The following is a 26,860-nucleotide window of genomic DNA, read 5'->3' as shown; positions in this document are numbered from 1 at the left end:
TTAGTTACAATACATGCCTGATGGTCAACAGTTCCAGCTGATCTACTGTTTAGTCTACTCGGTGTTCACCTTGCTCCTCTATGGCACATTTATGACCAGTGACTCCAACTTAGCTTCTCTGGTAATGAGAGTCTCAGGGAGTCGGAAATCCACCCTCAGCTTCATTGTGTGGGCCGGGAGGATTATATAAATTAGCTAAAGTTCAGGGGGAAAAGATGGTAAGTTGGTTAAGGTGCCCAAGGATATGGTAGGCAAACCCCTCCAGGTTCAGAGGGACCAGTTGGCCACCTAATATGTATGGGAGTGACTAAATTGTCCACAAATGCTAGATGGAAATGTTATATTTCAATGTGTCCAATCCCTACTGAGAACAAATGCACGCTCAGCTTTGGCCAGCATGCATACATAGAGAGAGGGTCAGGGGGAAGAGCTGTTGGCCAAACAAGCAATCTAAAATTTACGGCTCTGTTTAACCGTGGAGCAGCCATACATAGAGACTCTGTCCAGGTCAGATTTTGGGAGGTTGACCTCGTATGACCATATGTCAAGAGATTGATCATTTAAGTCTTAGGCGGGCTTTGCACACTACGACATCGCAGGTGCGATGTCGGTGGGGTCAAATTGAAAGTGACGCACATCCGGTGCCACAGTCGATATCGTAGTGTGTAAATCTTTTTTGATACGATTAACGAGCGCAAAAGCGTCGTTATCGTATGATTGGTGTAGGGTCCGACATTTCCATAATGTCGCTGCAGCGACAGGTACGATGTTGTTCCTCGTTCCTGCGGCAGCACACATCGCTGTGTATGAAGCCGCAGGAGCGAGGAACATCTCTCCTTACCTGCGTCCCGGCTGCAATGCGGAAGGAAGGAGGTGGGCGGGATGTTTATGTCCCGCTCATCTCCGCCCCTCCACTGCTATAGGCCACCTGCCGTGTGACGTCGCTGTGACGCCGCACGACCCGCCCCCTTAGGAAGGAGGCAGATCGCCAGCCAGAGCGACGTTGCAGGGCAGGTGAGTGCATGTAAAGCTGCCGTAGTGATAATGTTCGCTACGCCAGCTATCACAAGGTATCGCTGCTGCGATGGGGGCGGGGACTATCACGCTCGACATCGCAGCATCAGCTTGCGATGTCGCAGCGTGCAAAGTACCCCTTAAACTTTATCTCCCCCCGAGGCAGATTTACCTCAGACGTTGATGGTCCGAGTACGGATGGTGACATAGGAGACCTCCTGACCCAAGGTCGGCAGCCTCATATATGCAAATATGAGACAGTTCGGTTTCGGTCAGGAGACCCAATTTTCTGGTCTGGACAACTGCAATCCGTTCTCGGATTTTTATGTCCTTTTGGGTGAATTGCTTATAAATGGGTCATGTACTTCAAATTTAAATAACAGGAATAGTAACGTTATGGTGGATTTATACTGCATTCTTACAGAAGGGGTCGGTTTTGTGACTCCGAGCCGACAAAGGACGTCACCCTTGTTGCTGATGGCCCACAGAGCTACATGGTCATCATCCCTGGTTACTCTTCCCGGACAGATGGAGACATCTCTCAGCAAAATTGGGGGAACCCCAAGCCACGGCCCACTTGTCACGATTTTGCATTTTCTATGTGAAGAAGAAAAAAAAACGTATCAGTGAAATGACCACAATAAACCTTAAATACAGGAACATCTGCTGCGCCTGCTGGCAGAAAGGGGCAACCATCCAATGTGTATGGAGATGGCCTGATTTTCTCCCTAGAGAAGATGTCGCGGGAAATAAGGATTGGGCATGTCTGATTTAAACATGCCCAATCCTTTGCTCTTAAACCTGTCATGGGGAAAAAAAGAAATGCTACTAATCTGCAGATATGGGGTTAATCTGCAGGTTAACCCTAGAATGCATACCTGGGGCCTCGCAGGCCTGCTAGGTTACTTGTTTTCTATTGTAGATTTCTATGGTTGTGCGTTCTAGGGTTAATAGTGCTTGGAACCTGCTCGGTGCCTGCACATTGAACCCCGCTGCTGGGAGGAAAAAACTTTATTCTTCACGGCAGCGGTCAAATTTTAGTCACGAGGACAGCACCGGTTCAGTCACCGCTCTGTGTATGTAGGACCATGGCCAGTAATGACTGACAGCTAATACTGTCAGTCATTACTCAGTATTACACAGTAATACTGAGCAGCTGTCAGTCCGGGCGGGGGGATTTGCTTTCAGTCACTGTTCTCCATACACAGAGCGGTGACTGAATCTGAGACGCCGCAGCCCCCGTGACTAAAACCTGAATGCTGCTGGGAGGATTAAAGCTGTTTTCCTCCCAGCAGTGGGGTTCAATGTGCAGGCACTGGGCAGGTTCCAAACACTATTAACCTGCAGATTAACCCCATATCTGCACATTAATAGCATTTTTTTCCACATGATAGGTTTCCTTTAAGAGAAATAAGCCGCTGAGATGTGCCTGGTACCCCTCCTCTGAGCCAAACATGCATGGGGGGGGGACGGGAGGATTAACTCAAGAGGCATTCAGATGACAGCCACTTAGGCTCTAGGGCTACCTCAATACCTCGGTAAGAAACCTTCAGACACAGCAACTGGCACCTGATACTACGATTTACATATTAGAATAACATAAAATCATACTAATCAACCTCAGCCAGACTTCAGTATATAAAATGTTTGTGTGGGTTTCCTCCTAAGACATGATAGGGAATTTAGATTGTGAGCCCCAGTGGGGACAGTGATGATAATGTCTGTAAAGCACTATGGAATATGAAGGTGCTACATAAGCAATATAAAATAATAAAATAATAATAATAATAATAATAATAATAATAATAATAATAATAATAATAAATAATCATAATAATCGAAATAATAATAATATATTATGATGTTTGCAATAAACCTTGTAGACTTACTGAGTGATAGGGCAAGTTCCTAATCTCAATAGCAATTACAATAACTTAGTTGGGTATGTTTGCACAAGTTTTTAACACTAAACCTACAAATTAATGATAAAAGTAAACAGGAGATAATCTGGCCCGCAACATTTGCCAGTGTTCAAAATATGCTACAATTTATTCCAGTTTCCCTGCTGATCGTTCAGCTGCTAAAGGACAAAGGAGGATAGAGGGTGGGCTTAGCAATCTTTAGGTCTAATGCAGGCAAATCAGTGGGGGGAGGATACTGCTGCAGACAGTTGTCTCACAGGTAGACGCACGATTGTAAGACGGAACAAATGGGAAAAAAAACGGAACTACAGCATCACAAAGAAAAGTAGTATAAGATGGGAAATAACGGAAGTACAGCATCAAAAAGAAAAGGAGGGTAGATTTATCCAAAAGGGTAAGCTTAACAATCTTTATGTCTAATGCAGGCAAAGTATTGGGAGGAGGATACTGCTACAGATAGTTGTCTCCCAGGTAGACACAGGATTGTAAGATAGTAAGAAGGAATAGATGGGAAATAACTGAACTATAGAATGACAAAGAAAAGGAGGATAAGATGGGAAAAAGAGAATTTTGTTTACTTACCGTAAATTCTTTTTCTTATAGTTCCGACATGGGAGACCCAAACCATGGGGTGTATAGCTACTGCCTCCGGAGGACACACAAAGTACTACACTCAAACGTGTAGCTCCTCCCTCCGGCTATATACACCCCCTGGATGACAATCTACCCAGTTCAGTGCAAAAGCTGAAGGAGGACATCCACCCATAAGTAGAGAAAGAGTAAAACTCGGAAAGACCAGAACTCTGTCTACTAACAACAGCCGGTGAAACACACGGAACAAAAAACTGCCAACAGGCAACAGGGAGGGTGCTGGGTCTCCCATGTCGGAACTATAAGAAAAAGAATTTACGGTAAGTAAACAAAATTCTCTTTTTCTTTATCGTTCCTTATGGGAGACCCAAACCATGGGACGTTCCAAAGCAGTCCATGGGCGGGAAATAAACCAAACTGAGAAGTAGGCAAAACCTAACTTCACAAATTTGCGACAGCCGCCTGAAGAATGCGTCTGCCCAAGCTCGCATCTGCCGAAGCATGAGCATGCACCTGGTAGTGCTTCGAAAAAGTGTGCAGACTGGACCATGTGGCAGCCTGACAAACCTGCTGAGCCGTAGCCTGGTGCCTGAAAGCCCAGGAGGCACCGACAGCTCTGGTCGAGTGCGCCCTAATCCCCGGCGGGGGAGGCACCTGAGAACACTGGTAGGCATCGGAGATAGCCGACCTGATCCAACGAGCTAGAGTCGGTTTAGAAGCAGCGAGACCCTTGCGCTGACCAGTGGTTAGCACAAAAAGAGATGTGCAGCGCCGAAAAACAGCGGTGCGTGACACATAGATTCGGAGCGCCCGCACCAAATCTAAGGAGTGCAACGCCTTCTCAAAGCGATGCACCGGGGCCGGACAAAGAGAAGGCAATGAAATGTCCTGGTTAAGGTGGAAAGGAGACACCACCTTAGGGAGAAAGTCCGGAGTCGGACGAAGAACCACCTTGTCTTGGTGAAACACCAAAAAGGGGGATTCTGAAGAGAGCGCAGCCAAATCCGAAACTCTCCTGAGAGAAGTTATGGCTACTAGAAAAACAACTTTCTGTGAAAGTCTAGACAAGGGAACTTCCCTGAGAGGCTCAAAGGGGGGTTTCTGTAAGGCCGTGAGGACCAGATTAAGGTCCCAGGGATCCAAGGGCCGCCGGTAAGGAGGAATGATGTGAGATGCGCCCTGCATGAAGGTGCGCACCTGAGCCAGTCGGGCGATACGCCGCTGGAACAATACCGACAGAGCCGACACCTGTCCCTTGAGGGAATTGAGGGACAGTCCTAGCTGTAGACCGGACTGTAGAAAAGACAGGATGGTCGGCAAGGAGAACGGCCAAGGGGCATGGCCGGACGAACGACACCAGGACAGGAAAATTTTCCAAGTCCTGTGGTAAATCTTGGCCGAGGAAGACTTCCGAGCCTGAGTCATGGTGGAGATGACCTCAGAGGGAATGCCTGAAGCCGTCAGGATCCAGGACTCAAGAGCCACGCCGTCAATCTGAGAGCCGCAGAATTCTGGCGGAAGAACGGACCTTGAGAGAGAAGGTCTGGGCGGTCCGGGAGACGCCACGGCACCTCTACGGACAGACGGAGCAGGTCTGGGTACCACGCTCGCCTGGGCCAGTCCGGAGCAATGAGCATGACTCGACGGCCCTCCATTCTGATCTTGCGCAGAACCCTGGGCAAGAGCGCTAGAGGGGGAAACACATAGGCCAGATGGAACTGAGACCAATCTTGAACCAGTGCGTCTGCTGCGAAGGCTTGAGGATCGTGGGAGCGAGCCACGTAAACCGGAACCTTGTTGTTGTGCCGGGATGCCATTAGATCTACCTCTGGAGTGCCCCACTTGCGGCAGAGTGATTTGAACACTGACGGATGCAGGGCCCACTCGCCGCCGTCTACGGTTTGACGGCTGAGATAATCGGCCTCCCAGTTTTCTACGCCTGGGATGTGGACTGCAGATATGGTGGACTTCGAGTCCTCCGTCCACTGGAGGATTCGTTGAACCTCCAGCATCGCCAGACGGCTGTGAGTCCCGCCCTGGTGATTGATGTAGGCAACCGCTGTCGCGTTGTCTGACTGGACTCTGATTTGCTTGCCCACCAACAGGTGGTGAAAGGCTAGGAGAGCTAGAAACACAGCTCTGATCTCCAGCACATTGATTGAGAGGGCTGATTCGGACGGAGTCCAAGTGCCCTGTGCTCGGTGATGGAGAAATACTGCTCCCCAACCGGAGAGACTGGCATCCGTGGTGAGGATTACCCAGGACGGAGTCAGGAAGGAGCGTCCCTGTGACAGAGAGAGGGGCCGAAGCCACCACTGAAGAGAGCTCCTGGTTTGTGGCGACAGAGCCACCAGCCTGTGCAAGGAAGAGATCCGCTTGTCCCAACAGCGGAGGATGTCCAGCTGCAGGGGACGCAGATGGAACTGAGCAAAGGGAACCGCTTCCATTGACGCCACCATCTGACCCAGCACTCGCATGAGGTGTCTGATGGAATGACGGCGGTGCCTCAGCAGAGAGCGTACCGCCAGGCGAAGAGACTGCTGTTTGACTAAGGGCAGCTTCACAAGTACCGGCAGAGTCTCGAATTGCATCCCTAGGTACTCGAGTTTCTGGGTTGGACTCAGAGTGGACTTGGGCAAATTGACAAGCCACCCGAACTGGACTAGAGTGGCGAGAGTGAGCGAGACACTCCGCTGGCAGTCTGCACTGGATGAGGCCTTGACTAGAAGGTCGTCCAGGTAAGGAATCACTGCCAACCCCTGGAGGTGCAGGACCGCAACCACTGCTGCCATGACCTTGGTGAATACTCGAGGGGCCGTGGCTAGGCCGAAGGGGAGAGCCACGAATTGGAAATGTTCCTCTCCGATTGCAAAGCGTAGCCAACGCTGGTGCGAAACCGCAATAGGAACATGCAGATAGGCATCCCAATGTGGGAATGTGCTCGGCTCTGGCAGAATGCGCTTACATGCAGTGCAAAAAGCATACATGTTTGCAGCCATGCTCCAGGTGACAGACATGCTGCTGATGGGGGGGCTCTGCAGCAATAAAACACTCCTGTAGAATGCCTGAAAGTGTATATAAAAAGCCCACAACCAGAGGTTGTGGCTTACCACACCACTCTCTGTGTGCCCTCCGGATTCCACAGCTCCAAGTCCCAATGAAACGACAGCTTTCCCAAAACAGCAACAGCTGCAGCTCCCAGCGCCGTCCAGTGTAAGAACGCTGAGAAAATGGCGCTGGGAGGAGGAGGGGGGGCGTGTATAAGCCCAGGAGCGGGAAACGGAGGGCAGAGAGATACAGGACGAGGTACAGGGGAGGGCACATCTCCCCAGAGAGGAGAGTCCTCCCCTCTGCTGGCCGGGCGGTGGGCGGCGCCGTATGCAAAACATGCAGGGAGCCGAAAACGAAACTAGGCCCAAACTGAAGCCGGGGCCTAGATTTCAAAACGCGGCCGAGCAGCAGGCACCTTCGGCGCGGTTCTCAGAGGAAACTCCCAGAACCAGCCGAAATTTACAGTAAAGTTACAACACATACTGTCCCCCAAATAAAAGTACCCGGGACCCCTGAAAAACGTCTCAATACTTAGCTCTTGAGACGCAGGGCCATGTCCCTGGAGAGGGGGGTAAATGCTCCTTCCAGCAGGGACCAGACAGGGCTGCGGATGGAGCCGGCCTCCTGCAAGCAGAGAGGACCGTGATGGCTCCCACTTCAAACAGAGCCTCGACAGAGGATGCGAAGGAGCTCGGCATGTGAAGGCTCCAGCCTTATTAAAGTCAACCTTAACAGCACCCCGCAGAGTGGGGCGTGAAGGGACATGCCAGGAGTCCAGACTGGACCCGCTTTTCTTCCAAATCTTTAAAAATAAAAATGAAAAAAAGAAAAAAATATCAGAGAATGCAAGTGTGTGTGACCTCCTGAAACACAAAGCATTGAACTGGGTAGATTGTCATCCAGGGGGTGTATATAGCCGGAGGGAGGAGCTACACGTTTGAGTGTAGTACTTTGTGTGTCCTCCGGAGGCAGTAGCTATACACCCCATGGTTTGGGTCTCCCATAAGGAACGATAAAGAAATAATGAAACTACATCATCACAAAGAAAGGGAGGATAGATTTATGCAAGAGGCTAGGCTTCACAACCTTTATATCTAATGCAGGCAAAGTAGTGGGAGGCGGATACTGCTACAGACAGTTGTCTCACAGGTAGACACATGATTGTAAGAAGGAACAGATGGGGCAAAAAACGGAACTACAGCACCAGAAAAGTAAAGGATAGATTTATCCAAGAATGGTGGGCTCAACAATCTTTAAATCTATTGCATGCAAAGCATTGGAGGGAGGATACTGCTGCAGACAGTTGTCTCACAGGGAGGCACAGGATTGTAAGAAGGAAAAGATGGGGAAAAACAGAACTACAGCATCACAAAGAAAAGGAGGATAGATTTATCCAAGAGGGTGGGTTTCACAACCTTTATGTCTAATGCAGGCAAAGTAGTGGGGGGAGGATACTGCTGCAGACAGTTGTCTCACAGGTAGACACAGGATTGTATGAAGGAGTAAATGGGAAATAACAACTACTGCATCACAAAGAAAGATTTCCTTATGTATGTTTCCGGTTTAGGTAACACTCCTGCAATCCTTTAGGATATTTAAAGTTATCACACCGGCAATATTCCAGCTGTGTAGTTTGTTTACTCCCAGCTCATTTATAATCAGATATATTTCACCCTGTTTTAGGATGGACATCTGTGCTACGTGATCTCCAGTCTGACCACCAGTCCAGTAAATGCTTTCCTATGTAGGTTGAAATTGATGGGACTTATGTCTATCTTCAACTTTAAAACTATATAAGACAGAAAGTTTCTATCAGTCTTCCTGTGAATTATGGGGTGACAATCTTTTATGAAATCCCTCCTGGCAGTTCTGACACTTCTCATCAAGCGCCACCTTCCTTGTTGTTTTGTTTTTCTTCTTATGCAAAGAGTGTAACAGAAGAGAATATTACAAAAGAGATATGTATGCTAACTAAGATCCTACAATGATAAGCTGCAGATACGCTCCACCACCTGCTTTTGAGAGCTGACAGGGAGAAACCTATCACAAGTAGGAGGCAGGGGAGACAGAGTGAAGCTGCACCCTATAGGATACACCAAACAACACTCACAGTTTTCATAGAAAGCTAATCAAGAGAGTTTATAATAAAAAATGATATCATCCTAGGCTTTCCTTCCATGCAGTTTGCTTGTAATCAGTTCTACCTTGTCTGCGGTTACAAGGAGGAGGCATTGGAGACAAGCTGAAGGTGTAACCTTTAGAAACATGCAGTAGACCCTGTACATACAATGGATAGCACTTATACACTAGATCACTCCCATACATACACGTTTCTAGGTTATGCATAAATAAGCCGTATATACAGATACATTCTGACTATATTTACCTTGCCCATCGTCTGCGCCTCACAAAATCTTTGATTGTCTTGTAGCCATGATAGGATCTGTAAAGAGATGTATAGAGTCCATGTAGTTACAAGACGTCCTCTCCCATACACCCAGCCTGATACAGTGAACTGTGTATATGGCGACCTGGTTTACCTTAATATTTCCAATGCCAGTTATAGAAAACGCTTCGTTCTCAAGAAGGACATTTAGTTCTATTAGGTCATGGCCTCCATAGCTTTACCACCATCTCGCCTTCAACACCAAGCCAATGTGTCTTTGTTTTTATGGTGTTGCAATATACTTTTCTTTAATGTAGCTGCATGTGAAATTATCTTTACAATTCTGATAGACTGAGGGAGATAGCTCCCTCTGTCAGTCTAAGGGTACCGTCTCACTAAACGACGTACCGGCGATTCTGACCACGATATGACCTGGTCAGGATCGCTGGTGCGTTGCTACATGGTCGCTGGTTAGCTGTCAATCAGGCAGATCTCACCAGCGACCAGTGACCTTCCACCAGCTCGAAGCGAGTCATGGAAACGATGCTGCACTTGGTAACCAAGGTAAATAATGGGTAACTAAGCAAAATGCTTTGCTTGGTTACCCGATATTTACCCTGGTTACCAGCGCACACTGCTTAGCGCTGGCTCCCTGCACTCGTAGCCAGGATACACATTGAGTTACTAAGCAAAGCGCTTCGCTTAGTTACCTGATGTGTACTCAGGCTACGTGTGCAGGGAGCAGGCACTGGCAGCCTGAGAGCGGCGTACGCTAGTAATCAAGGTAAATATCGGGTAACCAAGCAAAGCGCTTCGCTTGGTTACCCGATGTTTACCTTGGTTACCAGCGTCCGCAGCTTCCAGACGCCGGCTCCCTGCACATTCATATCGTTGCTCTCTCGCTGTCACAAACAGCGATGTGTGCTTCACAGTGGGAGAGCAACGTCCAAAAAATGAACCAGCACGGTGTGTAACGAGCAGCGATTTCACAGCAGGGGCCAGATCGCTGTTCAGTGTCACACACAGCGAGATCGCTAATGAGGTCACTGGTAAGTCACCAAAACCGTGACTCAGCAGCGATCTCGTTACCGATCTCGCTGAGTGAGAAGTACCCCTTAGTGCCTGAATGGTACATTCTCTATTGATGATAATATTTAGGGATTAAGGCAGGAGTGTTGTCCTCAGGGTGATCACTGCTGTATAGTAACTACCTGGGTTACGTGATTATGCATATGCATTATGATCAAGGGCATATGCAGGGCAAGTCTAAGCCTAAATAACAGCACTACTGCCTTAACTCCTGTAGATGCTGCATGACCGCAGCTTCTAGGTGGTTAGCCTTCTGTGTAACCACCTAGAAGCTGCGGTCATGTAGCATCTACAGCAGTTAAGGCAGTAGTGCTGTCTTTTAGGATGTTCATTATGAACATTGCTGTATATTAATCATTATGGTCACTGTATTGCCATTGAGAACCCAAAGAAATTTAATACAGATGCCATATAGAAATGTTGCTGCAGAATTAAAAGCGTTCGGCTGCAATTTATCATCACTTAGTAGTAGGTAATTGATTAGTGGTTTTTTTGTCCAGCATGAAAAGTTATAAAACTTTGTAGATCACTTCATTCCTGTAAAAATATGTAAATGGCTTCTAAACCTCCGGCTTTTCCCCAGTCTATTTGTTTTCAACTGCATTGATATCAGAATGTACTCATTTGGAGTACAGCTGATGGTAGTGATGGGTCACCTCAGAGCTTGTGTCTCCTTAACTCTGGGAATAAGCTGCGACAGGATATTGATAAACGGACCACTCAGAGCATACAGGGGCTGATCTGCTAAGTGGACCACTCAGAGGATACAGGGGCTGATCTGATAAATGGACCACTCAGAGGATACAGGAGCTGGTCTGATAAGTGGACCACTCAGAGGATACAGGGGCTGATCTGATAAATGGACCACTCAGAGGATACAGGGGCTGATCTGATAAGTGGACCACTCAGAGGATACAGGAGCTGATCTGATAAGTGGACCACTCAGATGATACAGGGGCGAATATGATAAGCGGACCACTCAGAGGGTACAGGGGCTGAACTGATAAGCGGACCACTCAGATGATACAGGGGCGGATATGATAAGCGGACCACTTAGATGATACAGGGGCTGAACTGATAAGCGGACCACTTAGATGATACAGGGGCGGATATGATAAGTGGACCACTCAGAGGATAAAGAGGCTGACTTGAGTTTCATGGTGAAGTGCAGATAAATAGCGGGGAGAGAGCTGGGTGCAGGCCCCTTAAAGACAGCCGACGGCTGTTTCGCACCTCTTAGTGCTTCAATTGGACCCGTCGAATCACTAAGAGGTGCGAAACGGCCGTCGTCCGTGTTTAGGGGGCCTGCACCCAGCTCTCTCCCAGCTATTTTTATCTGCGCTTCACCATGAAATAAAGCACCTTGGAATATTGGATGGTGTATGCCGTGGCTATCTACTCCTTGGACATTGGTCTGGATTTTCTTTTCCTATGCCCCATGCACCCATCACTTTTTCCATGAGGAGGACTTAAGCTGACATGTTTATCCGGTTATAAGGTAGAGCACAGTTTGTTGCAGAAACCGCTTCTGTTTGATATATTAAAGAGGCTGACCTGATAAGCGGACCACTCACAGGATACAGGGGCTGACCTGATAAGCGGACCACTCAGGATACAGGGGCTGACCCAATAAGTGGACCATTCAGAGGATACAGGGGCTGACCCGATAAGCGGACCACTCACAGGATACAGGGGCTGGCTCGATAAATGGACCACTCACAGGATACAGGGGCTGACCCAATAAGCAGACCATTCAGAGGATACAGGGGCTGACCCAATAAGCAGACCATTCAGAGGATACAGGGGCTGACCCAATAAGCAGACCATTCAGAGGATACAGGGGCTGACCCAATAAGCAGACCATTCAGAGGATACAGGGGCTGACCCAACACGCAGACCATTCAGAGGATACAGGGGCTGACCCGATAAGTGGACCACTCAGGGATACAGGGGCTGACCCACCACTGCCATCATCTGTACTCCAAATGAGTATGTTCTAAGATCAATGCAGCTGAAGGCAGGAAAAAAGACTGGAGACAAGAAGGGGATTTACATGCACTTTTTGTTTCAGGAATAAAAGGCAAATCCCGTAATAACGTTTCAAAACTTTATAATATATAATTTTCATGATCTCAACAATATGTAACTATAAATCCACTTTGACATCTGAAGCTAAATACAATGTAGCAGTAGATATCATATTTGTAGTACATATTGGGTGCACAGATCATCGCTGGTCATTTAGAGGATCAGACACTTAATTAGGCTAATCATGGGCTGTTATTGGTTAGTATACTGATGCCGACAAACACGGATTATATTACGGCTGACACGACGGCTTTCTTGACTGACAGGACAAATGTTGCAAAGCATCGTGTTAGGTGTGAGATCGGTGAAGAACACGGCGGTCAAGCGGCTGATCCTCTGTTCGAGGACGTTTTACCTCCTGCTCCACGTAAATGGGAAGCGACCAAGAAGCCTAAACAACTGCAATATATTCTTCTTTACACTTCTGTAGATGCATTAATACATTGAAATAAGCAAAAAAAGTGACAAAAAAATGATAATAGCAAAATATGCTGTCAATCAACTAACAATGATACACTTGGATGTAACGGTTACGTTTGTTTTATTCTGGAAACTCCTTATAATGAGGCAGAGAAGTGGAAAAAAAACAAACAAACAAAAAAAGGATACTTCCCAAAACGGTGCCGTTCAGCCCTGTGCCGATATCTGGGCTCCAAACCCATAATTTGGGTTTTTTTTTTTACTTTTTCCCCTTCCTGGACCCATTATTAAAGGGCACCTGTCAGGTCCAATATGCACCCAGTACTTCAAGCAGGTCTGGGTGCACATATCCCCTCCTAGCCGTCCCTGTATCTAGTAGCATAGCTAAAGAGATCTTTTGAAAAAGTATTTCTAAAGATCTTTTATAGTATGCTAATGAGCGAGGGGACTAGTTGCAAGGGTGTGAGTTTCCTTGGCTAGTCGGCCCTCTTAGCCTGGTAGCAACTACCATGCTATTGTGTGCGCAGCGTCAGAGGCATGGTGGTCGCTGTCACCTCTGCTGCCACCGCTGATTTTCGGCTCAGTGCGCAAGATAAGAACGTCTCCGAACGTCCGGTCATGCGCACTACACCAATTTGAAGCTGGGACACGTACACCCGGCTTCATAATACGCATGACTCGAAGTCCGGGGACGTTCTGATCAAGTGCACTGAGCCGAAATCCAGCGTCAAGCGGTGATGACAGCAGAGAGGCGAGAGCGACCATGCCTCTGACGCTGTGCATTTATTCAGCATGCTAAGGGGGCCGACTAGCCAAGGGAATTTAAGCCCTCACGACTAGTCCCTGCGCTCATTAGCATATCATAAAGGATCTTAAGAAATACTTTTTCTAAAGATCTCTATCTATGCAACTAGCTAGAGGGACATTTCGGCAGGGATTAGAAATATACACACAGAACTGCTCGTGGTACTGGCTGCATATTGCACCTGACAGGTTCCCTTTAAACGTTTGTTCAATATTGTTTTTGATTTTTACAGTACACTCCATCAATCGTCTACTTTAGTGGAACTTTAGCTGCTGTCCTTACGCTGGGAAGTCCGCTGCGTACTGCCACCCGTCTCGGTCAGTTCCTCCGGAGACATTGAAGTCTACATACCAGTCGGAGACCTGATAATAAAAAAATCAGAGGTGCCATGTCAAATCAGGGTGCTTTATAATGTGAACACAGCCTAAGGCCTTGTTCATACGGCGCTTTTTTTTTTTTCCATTCCGAGCCTTGTCCGTGAGCACAAAGGACACCGCACGGACTACTTGTAGCCGATATTGCCGGTGTGCATGAGCACTTGCCCACGATGACCTGAACCTAAAGGTGATGATTAATGATGAGCGCGCACTACCAAAACGCAACGTGTGCACATGGCCGTGTACTCCACTGACCTATGCTGCTGTATACGCATTAGAGCGCCATCTAGTGCCCAGAGAAAGGTCCTGCGCCCCCCACATTGCAGAACACGTACGTCATGAAGACGAAAGGCCTTTCAGGGGCCGAAGACTAAAGAATCTTGCGGCTATTTACATTAAATCAGATGCAAACCGAGGACGCGGGTGACATTTAGAATGTATTAAGTGCGGTGACAGGACATTGTGGTGTTTGTTCTCCTCTCCTGTTACCAAGTACTGAACCTCCTTGTTTCGTAATTAACAGCGAGTGAAATGCTGCCAATGTGGCCTTCCTATTTGCACACTCTTCTGAAATCATTTATCCAAGCACATAAATGTCAACATTTCCCTGTTGTATGGCGGATGTGCCACCGCAGACGCTCTGCCCTTCTGAACAAACAGCAGCCCACGTGCCACCGCGTCTCTCCTAACGCACTCCTGACATTTAATCCCCCCACCTTCATCATAAAGTATCTCCACCGCCCAAAATAAGTTGGAAGACCATGCATGAGCCTTTTGGAGCTTCATGGCTGAGCAGCCGTACACCACCAAGCGCAATGATCAGCGTCAGATCTGGTGGTGTAAAGCTGCCACCACCGGGCTCTGGAGCAGCGGAGACAAGTTCTGTGTAGTGACGGATCACACTTGCGAACACTAATCATAGAGGTCGAGCACAGCATTGTCACAGCTGACAGTCAGTCATGTGGTTTCTGGCAATAGAAGGTCACAGCGTTTGGCTGCGCAGAATGTTCCCTGACTTTCCATTGTTCCTGCTACAGACACCAATGCAGAGGTAAACACAGTCTTAACCCCCCCCCCCCCCATGCACCAGAGATGTATGTTGGCCAAACTGTGAGGTTGGCGGCCATAATTGCCAACTCTCCGATGCAAAGGCACCATGTTCCGGTGTTATCTAAGAGAGAGCCACTGCTCATCTGTGGGAGAACAAATAGATTGGCCATACAAAATCCAACATGCTGGATCTTTATCATCTGTCTAGGTGTCACGGGTGTGTCACGTGACACAGTCCTGTGGTTTCTGGCAATAGAAGGTCACAACGTTTGGCTGCACAGGATGCTCTCTGACTTTCCATTGTTCCTGCTGTCAGTATTCATTGGTATAGGAAACTTTCCTGCTGGATTTTCATCTCTCTTTTGGACCCAGCAGGAGCTCACCTTCCACCCAGCTGTTGATCATCAGTATTCTCTTAGTGCTTAAATACTTCCATCTTCTGATATTATGCAGTTCATTCTAGCTCTGGTTGCAAGCAGGTGGCTTGTACTCCTCTGTAGTATTGTTACTGAAGCTTGGCTGAACTCCTACCTGTGTCATCTAACGATACGTAGTTCATGCTTTTTCCCCCCATGTGTCCCCCTTGTGTCTTCCTTTAGCATTTAGTGGGGTTGACAAAGAGCTCATCCCACCAGTTCCCTATTTAGCGTTCAGCACTAGGGATACCTAGGGTCAGGTATCCGGCTTGGCGCGTATGTGCGGAACCTATCTAGCATGGTGAGGGACCCCAGGGACCAGCGGTAGGTTTGGTCATGGGTCACCATCTCCCCCTTCCCTAACCTATCACCACTTGTTTGGTGCTTCCCTGTACGTAGCATGACCAGTGTGCACAGAGCGTAATCCTACACATTGCCATTACTTCCACACTGGTTTCTAATGGCAGGATGAATCACTACAGCGTACAAAAAGGGGGAGCGGACAGTATGGAAATCAATATACATTATCTATAGTGTGTTGGTTGCTCTCTAGCTGGGAGTTGTTGTTCTTATACAGGGGGTGATATGTAGATGAAAGTAGGATTTTTGTGTACTCACCGTAAAATCTCTTTCTCTTAGTCTTCATTGGGGGACACAGGACCATGGGTTATGCTGCTGTCACTAGGAGGCTGACACTAAGTAAACAGAAAAAGTTAGCTCCTCCCCAGCAGTATAACCCCTGAGCCGGAGGCGGGCTCAATCAGTTTAGTGCACAAGCAGTAGGAGGAGAACCAAACAATCCTGGATAGAACAAGGTAAAAAACTATGACGAACAGTCGTGTGACCAGTGACCTGGGAATATGGGCACTGGGGAAACAGGCATGTCATAAATAACAAAAAGCACAAGCAGGGTGGGTGCTGTGTCCCCCAATGAAGACTAAGAGAAAGAGATTTTACGGTGAGTACACAAAAATCCTACTTTCTCTGTCGTTTCATTGGGGGACACAGGACCATGGGACGTCCAAAAGCAGTCCCTGGGTGGGAAAAAACCATCACCGGAGATAGGAAGGAAGTCGCTTCCCCTTGCCGGGCTGACCCGGACCTACAAGCACCTACGTTGTTACAGGTGTGGCACTGCCACCTGCAAACCTTACGCCAAAACTGGCCTCTGCCGAAGCTTGAGTGAGAACCTGTTAGAAACTAGTAACGGTACGCCGACTAGATCGGTTGGCGGACCAGAGGACCTGGTTGACCGACGTCTGGAGCCCAATCGTTCAAGGGTGCCCCTTGCTCGGTAGACCGCGGCGGAAGTCCGACCTTCATGCGATAGTCTTCACATATGGAGGACGGGATCCATGTGATATTCAGGCCCTTGGCGCCGGCCTATGCTTCCTGGGAAAGGGTGGAAGGATGGACTGACAGTCGGTGTAACCGACAAAAAAATGGTGTCCTGCAGACACGAAAGACTGAGGGCTCGTACCAGCCCTAGAACGAACTATGCCTCTTTCAGGCTGCGAGGGGAGCCTAGAACCGACAAAAACGAAACCTAAAGTCCTTTTCTGGAAGGAAAGCCGAGGTGTCTCGGACAGAAACGAAGGGTTCTGGCTGGAGCCCCCCCCTTATCCTGCTGGCGGAGCGGAAAAAGGGGGAGAAAAGACTACGAGAGGGCTGTCCGCCCTGATGCCGTCTGTAACAACCAGATGTCCACGAGGAGCCCACCTATCAAAACAGGTGGGAGCAGGGAAAAAAGGGGTACCTTGAGCAACTCATCACTGGATTATGGTCCCACCTTTCTAGTGAACGATGAAAAAACGCCGAGCCAGACGGACGTTTCTCTGCGCGAAGGCCCTGATTGATGGAAAGTGAAAAGTCTCTGAAGATGCGGTCCTCACACCACAGGGGGAGCTCTTTCCAAGTGGAAATAAATCTTCGAGGGAACTGGATTCCAGGCCCTCCTCAATGTCTGTCACCATCTTGTTCACAGACCTGACCGAGCCAGCATCCGGGATCCACTGGTGAGGCCATGGAACCTGGGACTTCTGAGTCCTGGTAGAATCTGGCGGTCTGGAAGGAGCCACGGGGCATCTGCGAGGAGATGAGTAAGTTATGCGAACTATGCTCGCCTGGGCCACTCCCGAGCTATCGCCTGCCTAGGTCCCTCTTGAGAACCCTCGAGATCATGGAAAGCCGCGGGAAGATGCACGAGAGCCTGAACAGGCTACACGACCGGTCTAGGGCGTCGCCCTCTAGTCCAGAGCAGGTAGCGTACTCGACGCACCATTGACTTGAGAGTTGGATCGGAAGGCCAAAAAGTCACGACTGGAGGTCTTCCTTCGCCAGAGATCTGGCTGTTGATATCCCTGTTGGAGCCCTTTACCTACGCGAGACCTATCCTACCGCGGAAATCGGCCGTCCAAACGTCCACGCTCGGGAGGTGCTGCCGAGATTAGCGAATGAAAGAGCCCGTCCCAGAGCAAGAACCTCTTGGCCTCTTCCCTTGCCATGACGCTCCCTGCGTCTTCCTGGTGGATGATGCACATCACTGCTGTGGCATGGTCCGACTGGAACCTGACTGGACAATACGACCCAGAGAAGAAATTGTAACTGGGCTAACCGAATGGCTCTGAGTCCGGAATGTTGAAGGGGAGACGACACTCTAGGGGTGTCCCTCGGGACCGTGCCGAGGAATGGTGGGGTAGCCTACCCTAGTACGGGAGGCTGGTGACGGTTGATAATAAGCTCCAGAGGAGGAAAGGGAAGCTTCCCAGGGATGGTTGCGGAGATTGGTCATCTAGGAGGAGATTGGCCGGTCACCCTCGAAGACGGAACCTTCCTGACCCCGTTCTTCAGTGTGTTCCGTTGGAGAGTCCGGGATGAAATCTGGTATGTGCACCATCGCTAACACCGCCACAGACTGTCGAGGACTCGCAAAGCAAAAAACCGAAGGGAAAAAACGGGAGCGGGAGGCAAAGAGCCGCGGGACCCTGTGCCAGGAGGGAAACTGCTCCTGCGTGAGTAGTAGCAACCCTTGAACGGCTCGAATACCGTGCCTGAGGAGTGATGGACCGGGCCGGGTCTGGGAGGACTCCTTCCTGTAGCTCAGCTACCCTAGTAGCGAAAAAGTGATGATGATGATGGTCTAAACCTCAAGGCGAGGATCCTTGAAGGGAGACTCTGGGTCTCCCGGTCGTTCCTGGGCAGAGAGAGCCTGAGGATGCGTAGGGATCGTGATCCCTGCAAGCACTGTTAGAAAGCTGGGACGGTCTGCAGCCACGCAAGGCGGAGACGGCTGTTGTAGGGATAAAAGCTCCCTGACGAACCTAGCGTGAGGGAACGAGTCCTGGTGCATCAGGGCCGATGCCGGGAAAGGGATGTACCCTTCCCTTACGTAGCCAGTCTACCCTGACGTAGCCTAGGGGATAAACTGAACTCGCCTATCTCCGAAAGGGCGATCCCGAGAGCCGGAAAGGAAGTCAGCGACTTCCTAGATGTCGAATCTGCGTTCCTGATCCCGAGTCAGAGCTCTCGACAGGTAGGTACACTGATGTTAGAGGCTCAGGCCGTGTAGCGGGCAGACACCAGATTCTGTGAAGAGAGGGTACTCACTGAAGCTGATAACCAGTCCTGGGTCGGCATAGGTGGAGCGTGGACCGCTGCGTAGAGTGTCCGTGGAGTCCCTGCGGAGCGCCACGATAGGGACGAGAAGCCAGGAGGAACCCAGGCGGGTGAAGTACAGGATAGCGTGCCCCTTCATCCCGGAGCCCTCTACGAGGAGGGGTAAGACAATATAAAGGACTTACCGCTGGTGAAAATTGTGTTTGGGGAATATCCGTGATCACGCCGTCACACGGCGAATTGGATGTCCACTGAAAAACCCCGCAGGGGCCCCCACCTTCCTGTCTGCAAGGTGCCATGCCCCCTCTCTCCAGAGCCCTCTGGGGGAATGATAATGACAATAACACGACTTACCGCAGGTAAACGCCGTGTCTGGTTGCTGTCTGTGATCACTCAGCGACTCCAGTGTGGCATGCCCATTCTCACCGAGACCCCTTTTTGGAGAAGGGAATAAAGACGATGACAAGACTTACCGCTGGCAAACGTCGTGTCTGGCAGCTGACTGTGAGCACGCGGTAACTCAGCGAGCTCTGGATGTCGTCTGAGCACATCAAGGGTCCGCTCCAAACGAGTTAAGGGGGACCTGCGTGCATGTAGATAAGAGGGCTGTCCGTAGCCTTACGGCCTGACTCACCAATTCCAGGGGGCCTTTAGTCATGCGCCAAAACATCCAGGTCCTGCTCGGAGTCCAGCAGAGGTGGAAAGCCTGGGCCATCACCCGAGAGGTCGGAAGACTGCCGGAGAAAAGGCAGTCTGGACCTGGGGAATAAGGTGGAAAACAGGGGGGCCACAAAAGACGAGACCTGTCGGGTCCGCTTCTAGCATAGGGAAGGTCCCTGGTACGAGACTCACCTTCCCGAGGGGATTGCGCTAGACCTATGGAAGGTATAACCGAGTATTGGCCGGGGACGCAGCGCATGCGCGCGAAGCCGAGGGACGGCGGCGAGGGGATCTATGGCCTGAGACAGGGCATTAACCCGCCGGAGGGGACTAAACTAAAATCTCGAACTGGGAGCGCGATATAAAAAAGGGTGGAGCAAAACAAGTGCCCGAAAAGTACTGTAAGAGTTAAGGTGTAAAAACTCATGTATGTAAAATTTTTAATAAAAATCGACCTAAAATAAAAAATACCCACTAAAGAAAAGTGTGTTTTATTTTCTCCCCCGGAAAAAGAAGGTGATGCTGCGGCCTCAGTAAACCCAGACTAGTAGTCTGGAATAAACTCCCATTCTCTTTTTTTTTTTTTCCTCTTTCTTTATTTAAAATGGACGCTGTGAGCGGGAAAAAAATATCCCCCACCCCCCAAGTGATGCCTGGAGCACGGCGGAGGGCGGGAACGGAGAGGCCGGCGTCCAATAGCGCCGTGCGGGAGGCGGGCCTGGGGACGCCGAGGACAGGGCCGAAGCCGGGGGCTAAATTTTTAAGGTGCCGAGGCGGGCAGAGGCCGCGCCGGCGGACCCGGCCGCAGGCGGCGGCGGAGAGGATCCTCGGCGCGCTGTGCGGCCTGGGCACGCCGAGGACCGGGCCTACGCAGAGGTACCGTCGCGGGCAGAGGTAGCGCCGGGGGACCCGACCGCAGGCGGCGGCGGAGAGGATCCTCGGCGCGCTGTGCGGCCTGGGCACGCCGAGGACCGGGCCTACGCAGAGGTACCGTCGCGGGCAGAGGTAGCGCCGGGGGACCCGACCGCAGGCGGCGGCGGAGAGGATCCTCGGCGCGCTGTGCTGGATGCGGCCTGGGGGCCCGAGGACAGTGGCCGAGCCGCGGTGCCGTTGCGGGCAGAAGCAGCGCCGGCGGACCCGACCTCAGGAGCGGCGGCGTTTGAAGCTGTTAAAGGTACAGGGGCAGCGCCGGCGGACCCGGCCGCAAGCGGCGGCGGCGCAGCAGCGATGCGGGGCCGCCCGCAGTCGGCAGGGAGCTCCACGGACGCAGCGGGGGGAGTCCGGCGAGTAGGCCCAGACCGGGGCCTAAATTTCTGCAGCCGTCCGAGGGGGGAGAAGGTAGGGGTCCTACCTGATCCGCGGCGCGCTGTCCAGTGTGCAGGCTGAGACTCTGCACATGCTCCTGTGTGCTCCGCTCAGCGAAGGAATGGCTGCGGGCACCAGGAAGCAGGCTGAAGAAGGCGGGGAGTTGGACGCCATTGGGGTGGAAGCCCCTAAATGTAGCAGCGTTGCGGGCCCCATCCAAAAAATCCAGATGCGCTGCGGAGGTCCAGTCCCTGCTGTATGCCCCTTGCGACCCTTTGGGGTGGTACCGCAGGGTGAATAGGGGTGCCCAGGAAAGTTCAGCCCCGCGTGCCAACCGGGGAGTGGTATAGTGGAATTGGACGGGGGAGAGGGCCCGACGACTCAAGCCTCTGCGACCCAGGGGAGTGGTACCCACACGGGCTGCGAGAGCCGAGGTAGAGAAAAGATACCTGCAGAAAAAGAAAATTACCACAGATGAGAGCGACGAGCGTCGCCGAGAAAAAATGAAAAAAATAACGCAAAAATCAAGTGGCTGAAGGGGGCCCAGTCGGCCCACATCAGCCTCCTACGACACTAAGCAAAAAACTGATTGAGCCCGCCTCCGGCTCAGGGGTTATACTGCTGGGGAGGAGCTAACTTTTTCTGTTTACTTAGTGTCAGCCTCCTAGTGACAGCAGCATAACCCATGGTCCTGTGTCCCCCAATGAAACGACAGAGAAATGTGCTTCAGTATATAAAAAAAAAAAAAGGAGGGCACATAAGGAAGATGGGAGTCCCACCGATGTATGAAACGCAGTAATCCATTATTATATAATGCATTACATAAGTATTCACATGGGAATCGCCATTATTTCTGGTGAAGGACTTACCCAGGACCACTGCGGTGATGGAGGCTTCATGTTGGTCTTTGTACACTCCTGTAAACCACTCGCGTCACTCCACATGTATCTGTCAGTCAATAGACCCCTGCAAGAGAAATGTACAATAAAAACGATATTCCTAGAGCATGAAGTTACGTATCCCCCATCCCTGGGATAGGAGAAGCTAAGTGATCGCTTGGGCCGCGGGGTGTGATCGCTTGGGCCGGGGTGTGTCTGATCGCTTGGGCCGCGGGGTGTGATCGCTTGGGCCGGGGTGTGATCGCTTGGGCCGGGGTGTGATCGCTTGGGCCGGGGTGTGATCGCTTGGGCCGGGGTGTGATCGCTTGGGCCGGGGTGTGATCGCTTGGGCCGGGGTGTGATCGCTGAAAACTCTGCAATTCCAATATGGGGGCCCTGAAAGCTCTACAGAGGCCCACCTTGTATGGAGAAGATGTGCAGTTGCTTGACCTCCGCTCCATTCATTGTCTATGAGACTGTTTGAAATGGCAGCCTCTACAATGGCTTCATAGACAATGACTGGAGCAGAGGTTCAGCTGGTACAAATCTGCTCCATTCAAGACGCTTGCTGATCAGTGACTTATTCTTCATCCACGGTATAAGGGAATCATTTTATATTTTTCGGGAATACCCATTTAATTCACAAAACTGTCAAACTAACCCCTTGACGACCAGGCCTGTTTGATGAAGTATTTTTTATTTTTTTTCATCTGTCCACTTTTACATTTTTTTACCACCATAGCTGTACAAGAGCTTTTTGTTTTGTTTTTTGAGTATAGTAATATATGTTATACTTTTTAATGCATGCATGCATATGTATTATATATATATATATATATATATCACACACACTACAGACCAAAAGTTTGGACACACCTTCTCATTCAAAGAGTTTTCTTTATTTTCATGATTCTGAAAATTGTAGATTCACATTGAAGGCATCAAAACTATGAATTAACACATGTGGAATGAAATGTGTGTGAAACAACTGGAAATATGTCTTATATTCTAGGTTCTTCAAAGTAGCCACCTTTTGCTTTGCTTACTGCTTTGCACACTATTGGCATTCTCTTGATGGGCTTCAAGAGGTAGTCACCGGAAATGGTTTTCCAACAGTCTTGAAGGAGTTCCCAGAGATGCTTAGCACTTGTTGGCCCTTTTGCCTTCACTCTGCGGTCCAGCTCACCCCAAACCATCTCGATTGGGTTCAGGTCTGGTGACTGTGGAGGCCAGGTCATCTGGCATAGCACCCCATCACTCTCCTTCTTAGTCAAATAGCCCTTACACAGCCTGGAGGTGTGTTTGAGGTCATTGTCCTGTTGAAAAATAAATGATGGACCAACTAAACGCAAACCGGATGTCTATTCAGTAGGACTATCAGCTGTGTATCCACCAGACTTCTGCACAACACAACTGATGGTCCCAACCCCATTTATAAGGCAAGAAATCCCACTTATTAAGCCTGACAGGGCACACCTGTGAAGTGAAAACCATTTCCGGTGACTACCTCTTGAAGCTCATCAAGAGAATGCCAATAGTGTGCAAAGCAGTAATCAAAGCAAAAGGAGACTACTTTGAAGAACCTAGAATATAAGACATATTTCCAGTTGTTTCACACACATTTCATTCCACATGTGTTAATTCATAGTTGTGATGTCTTCAATGTGAATCTACAATTTTCAGAGTCATGAAAATAAAGAAAACTCATTGAATGAGGTGTGTCCAAACTTTTGGTCTGTACTGTACATCTGTGATCTTGTGATCTAATATTTGTCCACTGCATTAGTCCAATCGATAGATAGATAGATAGATAGATAGATAGATAGATATAGATATAGATATATATATATAGCAATGGACAGGTGGTAATAATAAAAGACCTGATATAATTTGATCACATTTGGGTATTGCTGGCATCTACTGAATTATTTTTGAATCAGTGCTGCCATCTAGTGCTTCTAGAATGCTGTATATAAGGGCTCACTGGTGGTGGATACAGCTCATAGGGAAAAACCTTGCGACAGGTTCTCTTTAAGGGTAATCTGTCAGCAAGTTATTGCTATGTAATCTGAGAGCTTGCATGATGTAGGGGCAGAGACCCTGATTCCGTTAATGTATCACTTAGTTTACTGGGTGCAGCAGTTGTGATAGAAGAAGGGAATTTTGTTTACTTACCGTAAATTCCTTTTCTTCTAGCTCCAATTGGGAGACCCAGACAATTGGGTGTATAGCTATGCCTCCAGAGGCCACACAAAGTATTACACTAAAAGTGTAAAGCCCCTCCCCTTCAGCCTATACACCCCCCGTGCTGCCACGGGCTCATCAGTTTTGGTGCAAAAGCCAGAAGGAGGAACAAATTATAAACTGGTTTAAAGTAAATTCAATCCGAAGGAATATCGGAGAACTGAAACCATTTAACATGAACAACATGTGTACACAAAAAACAGGGGCGGGTGCTGGGTCTCCCAATTGGAGCAAGAAGAAAAGGAATTTACGGTAAGTAAACAAAATTCCCTTCTTCTTTGTCGCTCCTAATTGGGAGACCCAGACAATTGGGACGTCCAAAAGCAGTCCCTGGGTGGGTAAATAATACCTCATAATAGAGCCGTAACGGCTCCGTCCTACAGGTGGGCAACTGCCGCCTGAAGGACTCGCCTACCTAGGCTGGCATCTGCCGAAGCATAGGTATGCATCTGATAGTGTTTCGTGAAAGTGTGCAGGCTCGACCAGGTAGTTGCCTGACACATCTGCTGAGCCGTAGCCTGGTGTCGCAAGGCCCAGGACGCTCCCACGGCCCTGGTAGAATGGGCCTTCAGTCCTGAGGGAACCGGAAGCCCCGAGGAACGGTAAGCTTCGAGAATTGGTTCCTTGATCCACCGAGCCAGGGTTGATTTGGAAGCTTGTGTCCCTTTACGCTGGCCAGCGACAAGGACAAAGAGAGCATCGGAGCGGCGCGGGGGCGCCGTACGAGAAAAGTAGAGTCTGAGTGCTCTCACCAGATCTAACAAGTGCAAATCCTTTTCACATTGGTGAACTGGATGAGGACAAAACGAGGGTAAGGAGATGTCCTGATTGAGATGAAAAGTGGGCAAGGCAAATGGCCAGGGAGAAAACGCCTGAGCAGAGCACCACGACAGGAATATTTTCCACGTCCTGTGGTAGATCTTGGCGGACGTTGGTTTCCTAGCCTGTCTCATAGTGGCAATGACCTCTTGAGATAATCCTGAAGACGCTAGGATCCAGGACTCAATGGCCAGTCAGGTTGAGGGCCGCAGAATTCAGATGGAAAAACGGCCCTTGAGACAGCAAATCTGGTCGGTCTGGCAGTGCCCACGGTTGGCCGACCGTGAGATGCCACAGATCCGGGTACCACGACCTCCTCGGCCAGTCTGGAGCGACGAGGATGGCGCGGCGGCAGTCGGCCCTTATCTTGCGTAACACTCTGGGCAACAGAGCCAGAGGAAGAAACACATAAGGAAGCTGAAACTGCGACCAATCCTGAACTAAGGCGTCTGCCGCCAGAGCTCTGTGATCTTGAGATCGAGCCATGAATGTTGGGACCTTGTTGTTGTGCCGTGACGCCATTAGGTCGACGTCCGGCATCCCCCAGCGGCAACAGATCTCCTGAAACACGTCCGGGTGAAGGGACCATTCCCCTGCGTCCATGCCCTGGCGACTGAGAAAGTCTGCTTCCCAGTTTTCTACGCCCGGGATGTGAACTGCGGATATGGTGGATGCTGTGGCTTCCACCCACAGCAGAATCCTCCGGACTTCCTGGAAGGCTTGCCGACTGCGTGTTCCGCCTTGGTGGTTGATGTAAGCCACCGCTGTGGAGTTGTCCGACTGAATTCGGATCTGCTTGCCTTCCAGCCACTGCTGGAACGCTTTTAGGGCAAGATACACTGCCCTGATCTCCAGAACATTGATCTGAAGTGAGGACTCTTGCTGAGTCCATGTACCCTGAGCCCTGTGGTGGAGAAAAACTGCTCCCCACCCTGACAGGCTCGCGTCCGTCGTGACCACCGCCCAGGATGGGGGTAGGAAGGATTTCCCTTTCGATAATGAGGTGGGAAGAAGCCACCACCGAAGGGAAGCTTTGGTTGCATGAGAGAGGGAGACGTTCCTGTCTAGGGACGTCGGCCTCCTGTCCCACTTGCGTAGGATGTCCCATTGAAGAGGACGCAGGTGAAACTGCGCGAAAGGGACTGCTTCCATTGCTGCCACCATCTTCCCCAGGAAGTGCATGAGGTGCCTCAAGGGGTGTGACCGACCTTGAAGGAGAGATTGTACCCCTGTGTGTAGTGAACGCTGTTTGTCCAGCGGAAGCTTCACTATCGCTGGAAGAGTATGAAACTCCATGCCAAGATATGTCAGTGATTGGACCGGTGTCAGATTTGACTTTGGAAAATTGATGATCCACCCGAAACTCTGGAGAATCTCCAGAGTAACGTTGAGGCTGTGTTGGCATGCCTCTTGAGAAGGTGCCTTGACCAGCAGATCGTCTAAGTAAGGTATCACTGAGTGACCCTGAGAGTGGAGGACCGCAACTACTGTAGCCATGACCTTGGTGACAACCCTTGGGGCTGTCGCCAGGCCGAACGGCAGTGCCGCGAACTGAAGGTGTTCGTCTCCTATGGCGAAGCGCAAGAAGCGCTGATGCTCTGGAGCAATTGGTACGTGGAGATAAGCATCCTTGATATCGATCGATGCTAGGAAATCTCCTTGGGACATTGAGGCGATGACGGAGCGGAGGGATTCCATCCGGAACCGCCTGGTCCTTACGGGTTTGTTGAGCAGTTTTAGGTCCAAAACAGGACGGAAGGACCCGTCCTTCTTTGGAACCACAAACAGGTTGGAGTAGAAACCGTGACCCTGTTGCTGAAGAGGAACCGGGACCACCACTCCTTCTGCCTTCAGAATGCCCACCGCCTGCAGAAGAGCCTCGGCTCGCTCGGGAGGCGGAGATGTTCTGAAGAATCGAGTCGGAGGACGAGAGCTGAACTCTATCCTGTAACCGTGAGACAAAATGTCTCTCACCCAACGGTCTTTTACTTGTGGCAGCCAGGTGTCGCAAAAGCGGGAGAGCCTGCCACCGACCGAGGATGCGGTGTGAGGAGGCCGTAAGTCATGAGGAAGCCGCCTTGGTAGCGGCACCTCCGGCGGTCTTTTTAGGGCGTGATTTAGACCGCCATG

The 26,860-nt window shown here is 50.0% G+C and overlaps 1 protein-coding gene across 2 annotated transcripts in view; it reads right to left on the bottom strand.

Annotated features, from left to right (window-relative positions):
• The window catches only part of TECPR1 (tectonin beta-propeller repeat containing 1), a 131,306-nt gene that overhangs the window by 29,046 nt on the left and 75,400 nt on the right, over positions 1-26,860 (bottom strand). Inside the window, exons 17-21 of one of the 2 annotated variants that reach the window (XM_075318041.1) lie at positions 21,659-21,755; positions 13,649-13,728; positions 12,497-12,565; positions 8,965-9,021; positions 1,437-1,611 (exon numbers count right to left, since the gene is read on the bottom strand). In XM_075318041.1, coding sequence (XP_075174156.1) covers positions 1,437-1,611; positions 8,965-9,021; positions 12,497-12,565; positions 13,649-13,728; positions 21,659-21,755 — 478 coding nt within the window. The remainder of the gene's footprint in view (positions 1-1,436; positions 1,612-8,964; positions 9,022-12,496; positions 12,566-13,648; positions 13,729-21,658; positions 21,756-26,860) is intronic. The other variant, XM_075318042.1, reaches the window with a different exon arrangement.

Source organism: Anomaloglossus baeobatrachus, chromosome 7, assembly GCF_048569485.1.
Source record: "Anomaloglossus baeobatrachus isolate aAnoBae1 chromosome 7, aAnoBae1.hap1, whole genome shotgun sequence".
In the NCBI taxonomy this organism is placed as follows: Eukaryota; Metazoa; Chordata; class Amphibia; order Anura; family Aromobatidae; genus Anomaloglossus; species Anomaloglossus baeobatrachus.
The sequence above is the reverse complement of the archived record's forward strand: the minus strand, read 5'-3'. Positions and strand labels throughout refer to the sequence as shown.